General features: G+C 34.9%; 1 protein-coding gene across 2 annotated transcripts in view; it reads left to right on the forward strand.

Annotated features, from left to right (window-relative positions):
- Nucleotides 1-537, forward strand: part of LOC123678602 (bromodomain adjacent to zinc finger domain protein 1A) — a 28,411-nt gene extending 27,874 nt beyond the window's left edge. For both annotated transcript variants that reach the window (XM_045615735.1, XM_045615743.1), the window contains one exon: nucleotides 270-537. In XM_045615735.1, the coding sequence (XP_045471691.1) occupies nucleotides 270-390 (121 nt within the window). In that variant the 3' untranslated portion in view covers nucleotides 391-537. The remainder of the gene's footprint in view (nucleotides 1-269) is intronic.
- The last annotated feature ends 5,762 nt before the right edge of the window (nucleotides 538-6,299 follow it).

Here is a 6,299-nt window from a genome sequence, read left to right on the forward strand (position 1 = left end):
CTGTGAGAATTCGTGAAAAATTGTTCCGAAGTTGACCCCCGTCCCTAAAAGGGCGAACTAAATGTAAGACTTAAGAGAGTGGACTTACCCCTCAAAACCATCAACTTTTTATTTGAAACATTTTCCCTTATGATGTTTCTGATAAGATTCTTAACTGATACAACTCAAAAGAATCGCCTGGTATATACAATATATCTTATTAGTAAATATGAATATTAATTTGATATTACAGGTATTTATTTATTGATATAAAATTGTTTTTTTTATAGATGTGGAGCAAAATTACTGAAATCTTTTAGGAGTAAATGTGAAGAATTAGGCTTAGAAATCCCTAGTAAGTTAGCAGAGGAAGAAACATCAGAAAGGAAAAGGCGTAGAAAATTATATTAATTTATACTCTTTTATTAATTTATGACTTTTTTTTGATTGAGAGATCATGAAACAGAACACAAACTTACTTTTTTATCTTTATTATATGTTTTACAAAAACCCGCACGTAGAATGTATATTTATGAAATAGATAATTAATTTTTTAAATTAGTTTTTAATTTTAATTTCATTCCTCTTTAATATTCTGGCAGATCTGAAATTATACATTTTCTGTCAAGAAAGTACTGGGAATTCTTGCATTATTTTCGTTATTTGTAACGTTACAATTGCCCATAAGACTCTGAAGACTAATTTCTACGGGTGGTTTGGCTCATTTGGCAACAAAACTCCTACCCAGGTTTTTACAAATTTAATCAAATTAAAATATACAAAAAAGATGGAAAGACTCCTGGATCTCAACATCTAACGAATCGAATGATTGAGTTGGAAAAAAACAGGCTGTGAGCCTAAAAAAAGGGGAAGAAGAAGAAAATATACAAAGATCGATCCTTTTCACTCTAAACAAATAAAATTTGAATAAAAACTTAACTTAAATCGGTTTTTAATGAATTACTCTGCTGTTAGGATGGAACCTCTTCTGTAAATTATTTTCAGTCTTCTGAACACCAGATCTTATCAGGAAGCTTAAGAAGGTCCATTCCATTCCAATTCCCATTCAGGGAAGTTTATGTTATAGCGCCAGGTATTCTCTCGAATTCATGAACTAACGTGGTTTAATGTACGTACTATTCCAAATTCTGTATCTCAAGGAAGTACTTATTGATATTTTTAGCAGTTGTTCCCTGATCGCTTCACTAAGATTGTATTTTGTGGTCCCTCCGTAAACACGAAAATTTCAAGGAAGGTTTAGATCTTGAATAGTGCAGTTCATTAAAAGGCAAAATTCGACTCTAGGCAGCTAGGTGAATATGATTGTTCGAAATTTGGTTTCTTGATAAATTCAAAATTACAGATTTGATCGGGAAGAAATATTGCATTTAGATGTGAAATGTTAGGGTATGTAACACCCTCCTGTAAGCAGGGGTACCGGGGTCTTACCACTGAAAATGTCCAAAATTTAAGTGTCGAATGACGCATTTTTAGGCTGGTTTCAATACTTGATTTACAAGAGTTTGAAGGCCAAAAAACTATAGTAAATTTATTACATTTCCATTGAGGAAATAACTTTCCCTTGTGAATTGATTGACTGAGAATAAACTAATAGAAAATACAAATACCCTCAAATAGTTCAATACAACGTACATTTGTATCTTTGAAAACAGTACAATAATATTAAAAAAATCGGTCTTCTGTCCCTAACGAATTCATCGATTACTTCGTCTGTTGAGATCGGAGGATGGCTTCTGCGAACAGACATGAAAGCCAGTCCATCTTGTCCATACGCGTTTCTCAGGTACCTATATCTTCAATTGTCAAGGGCCGGTATTTTAAAAGGATAACAGATGGTTGAACAGTGCGTCAACTACCAAATTCCGTATTTACAGAAAGGAATAGTTGACAGAATGGTTGAACCGTCGGTTATCCTTCATAATATCGATCCTAAGAATTGATAATTCCTCTCAGCGGTTGCAGTGATAATTGGCAAAGACGCAAATATTTTTTGAAGTGTTCTATTGCCTCAGTTGTTGAGGTTGGTATAAAGCATTGGCTGCGTTCAGTGGGCACAGCAGTGTTAAAACATTTGGAAAAATTTTCACTGAGCAAACATGATCAGTGGGTGCATGCTTAACATGTTGAGTGGGCGGACGCCATTTTTCTGGGCTACTTTGAATTACGGTCCACTAAGCTCAACACGTTGTGAAAACTGCCAAAGCAGAGGTTTTAGAGGTTAGGTATATTGTAACCTTTCAGAAAACCGTTTTCTAATCATTTTAGAATCTGTGAGCTCTCAGGAATCAGATAAGCAACTGCTCTTTTCGCTGAACACAGTCATTGATGTGTTCCCAGAATCTCTTTTTGGTCGCTGAATCTGCATCTGAGCTGATCTATAAGTCTAGAATCGGGATTGTCACCGATATTCTAAAATTAGCATCTTCAGTAAAAAAGTTTTAACAATTACGCTGTCGAGGGGCGAGTCTTGGTAAATTAATTTCTTAATCAACAGCAGTCCTCATTAGAAATGTTACGCAGCTTCGATTCCGATAAGTCGGAACTTTCGATAGAATTAAACTTCAGATTTCAGTTCCGTCACTTTCGAATCGAAGGTTATGAATGTTAAGGTACTGAAATACCTACCAAGTCAGAGTGATGCAGATCGATTGGCAGAGCAGGAAAGCAGAGGAGTCCTTGCCCAAGCTATAACCTTTTTAAGAAATTACCCGGAATCTGAGCGATATCAATACCTGAATTTCATCAGTAATTCCATTAATACACATTCTGAAGTTAAAATGATCAATATCAAATAATGAAACAGACACAAATGAAAGATTTGAAACTCTAATAAATGTAATAAAATGTACCCTTGACCAAACTGAATTAAAAATTCAGAGACCTCGATTTGAAAACATGTTATTTTATTATAGCGACATAACTGAATCCTAGGTATAAAACATTTTGCTTCGAATATATTAAAGAATATATTGAATCCAAATTGATCAGTTTAATTGATGATGGAAATTAATCAGCAAATAGGGATGAACATTGACGCTTCTGCAGCAAAACGGCCAAGGTTGGCTACACCAATCGTTGATAGATCTAGAAATATTAATAGTAGTGTCCAAACAATTTTATCTGATATATTGTTATAAATAGCTAGGATGAAGATTATAATACCACATCAGACGAATATGCGGTATTTGAATAAAGTGCTCATATTGAAAGGAGTAAGGACTATTAGATAAATGCAATTCAGAAAAATATACTCCCATTAGTCAAGATTCAAGCTATTTCGCAGTGGGATGTCTTTCTTTGAAGACCTCCAACATTCTGAAAGACCAAGCAAGTTTTTAGTGCGGATTTGCAAAACCTTCTCAAAAGGTGTAGAGGTGTACCACTTATAGTATCTAGAAAAAAATCCCTTTTACCATATTTTAAAGAATGGGAGACATACAGAATAGGATCAGAGTTGCCTCTAACAGCTTTTTGGAAATAAACTTTCCTCTTGGAAGCAATTATGGCTGCGGAACAAGAAGACCTAAGCGTTCTCTAGTAATGGTGATGTCAAAATTTCTCTGCTTCTTCTAAAGCTGTTTCGACAATCATGACATATTCATCTTCTACATGGATTAGTCGGATACTATATTAGCCCTAGCCCTTAGAGTAATGCAACAATAATCACCGATGCTATTCTGCTGTTTACGTGCTCTGGTAGTTGATACCAAAGAGATATCCATAAAAATTACAATTGAATTGACCCTAAAGTGTCGAAGAATATAATCCATGGCAAACTGATGGATGAATCTATTTAATGACAAAAACATACCAAAAAATCACTGAAAGCTATGCATTCTTCAAAATGTGGGATTTTTAAAATGCTTTTTCTCAGCAGACCTATTGGTTTGAAAAGTTGAATAAAGTTACTTTTATATGGAATTTGATGTATTTTTTACTTTATACTGAGGAAACTTCACTGTTTGATGCATAGTTTTCGAGTTATAAATGAGAAACCGAAAAGAAGTCGGAAAAATTGAGTTATTCCCAAGTTAGTTCAAGGCCATGCATGATGTCGAAAACTAAGCGTTGGCATCTAAGAGGACCCCTAAGTGACCTTGTGAAAATTTCATCAACTTTTATGAGGTTACTTCATTTTGTTCTCAATTTAATATCTATAGTTTCTAAAGAATTCACAGTTTGATCAAGCATACTTGTAATTAATACTTTACGCAGCGTGGCTCAGCACTCATCAGTAGGTACTGAGGGTTAACAATGAAAGGGAGATGAACAGAAAGCTATAAAATCCGAAAAATCATCAGATAACATCAAATATTATCACAAAATAAATAAAAATAGGACTGATGTATTCCAAAAAAGTTACACATAAATTCTTTCATTTGCTACTCTTTTGAAAAAAGGGTGCCATTCAAAGTAAAAAATTGAATTCATTAGACTGAATAATTATGTACTTTTTCAGGGCAATAACGATATCACTCTAAAACGTGTAAAAAATATAGTATTCGAAGTCTAAAGGAAAAAATCCAATAATCTGAGTACTGTCCTGAAAATATTGAAATTACATTATTCATTTTGAACTATTTTGAAGGGTTGCAGGAAGTGAATAAATTCTCAAAATTTGAACAAAATCGGACTGCTGATTCTCAATGGAGATCAGAAATGTAGGCCAATTTTCATGAATCACCCTGTATCTCCGAAACTAACAGTCTAGGATACAAAATAAGCTACTTTTCTGAAAAGCCAGGATTACATGTATTCACTAGGTTATGGCCAGTCACTCATGTTACACCATGTATAACCTATTGGTTTGATACTATAGTTTCCGCTGAAAATTTGCAAATTATCCCAAGAACATTATAAGATTACACTAAGATTACAACATTATAAGGTTACACAAAAATCCGATGTTGCTTCAGCTTAGCCTTAGAGTGACAGCCGAAATATCCTGAATATGATGAGGTCGAATGTGATAATCATGATTTAAATTCTAGGCTATGATTTCTTTTAGGTTCTAGTCCAGACAGTGACGGATCACGGATTTCCTCAAGGGGGTGCGCACAGTACCGAATTCAAATTTTCTCATTCACAAGACACAGAGACTACGATCGATGAAAGATTACCTATCACAATACAAGATACAAAGGGCGGTAGCCAGGCAAAGCTTCGAAAACTAAATGGGATTAAAAAAATGTGAAAACTAGTGTAACTAGTTTCGAATGAAAAATCGTATGATTTTTCTTTATGTTGAATGTATACACAACTCCCACATAATTCGAAAGAGAAAATAGTGTTGTTTTTCGTCTTTGTGAAATTTTTATTGTACCCCTCTTTGAATAAGGGTAATAGGCAATGCAGTTGTGGGTTGTGGTCCTTATATTGTGACTAACTTGTAGTTCGCGGTCAAAGACAAATAATGGAAATAAAAGAACGGGATTCAATTTATTTCAACCCACTAAAAGAGTTTGAAGAAGATGATAATATGTCTAATCGATTCTTAGGGTCGCTGGACACTTGGTTCGTTGCGGCTCGGTCGCAGGTAGTTTTTCGCCGGTCTCGTGAACAGATGTGGAAATCCTTAATCTTCTTGTTGTCGGTGCAAGTGTTGCACATATGTTGTAGATGTAGTTTCTCGTAGTCTGGTCTGAACTCAATTGAATTATTCTTTTTTTTTTGTTGAAGCAGGGAGACTCCATTTACAGACGGACCTTATCTAAAGGAACTAGTGTGAGGGTCCAGGCTCATCAAGAGCGAGAATACTCACCAAACCTAACCTGCTGTTTCTTAGGTTTCGGGCATAAAACCTATAAACCATTTATCTCTTGGTCGGATAAATTTCTACTTGCACACTATTGTGCTGGGTTATTCGGGAGTCCTTTTTATTCGGATTGTTTCTTCAATTTGATGTGTTTTATTGAGTTTCCTATATATTAAAGTAATCGTTTCGCAATTGATCCCTGGGTCTTTTGCGGTATATTCTCATTCTTCTTGCATCTTCGGCAGGGTCGTAGTCAATTAATCTTCTCAATTTTTCGTTGGGATGTTCTATCAATTTTTCGAATATTCTTTCTGCTTTTTTCTTTATGTAGTCAGTTATTCTGTCCCATTTTAAGTCTCTGTGGATTTGGATGTTTCTAACAAACCAAGGGGCATCTATTGCCCATCTTAGATGTTTATCTTCCGTTGATTGAATTCTCTTGATGTGGTTCTTTGCCGCGTATCCCCAAGCAACTGAGCCGTACGTGAGTTGGGGTCTGGCAACGGCTTTAATTATCCTGAGTTTGGTGTTTATGTCCATTCGG

This window comes from Harmonia axyridis, chromosome 1 (assembly GCF_914767665.1).
Source record: "Harmonia axyridis chromosome 1, icHarAxyr1.1, whole genome shotgun sequence".
Lineage (NCBI taxonomy): Eukaryota > Metazoa > Arthropoda > Insecta > Coleoptera > Coccinellidae > Harmonia > Harmonia axyridis.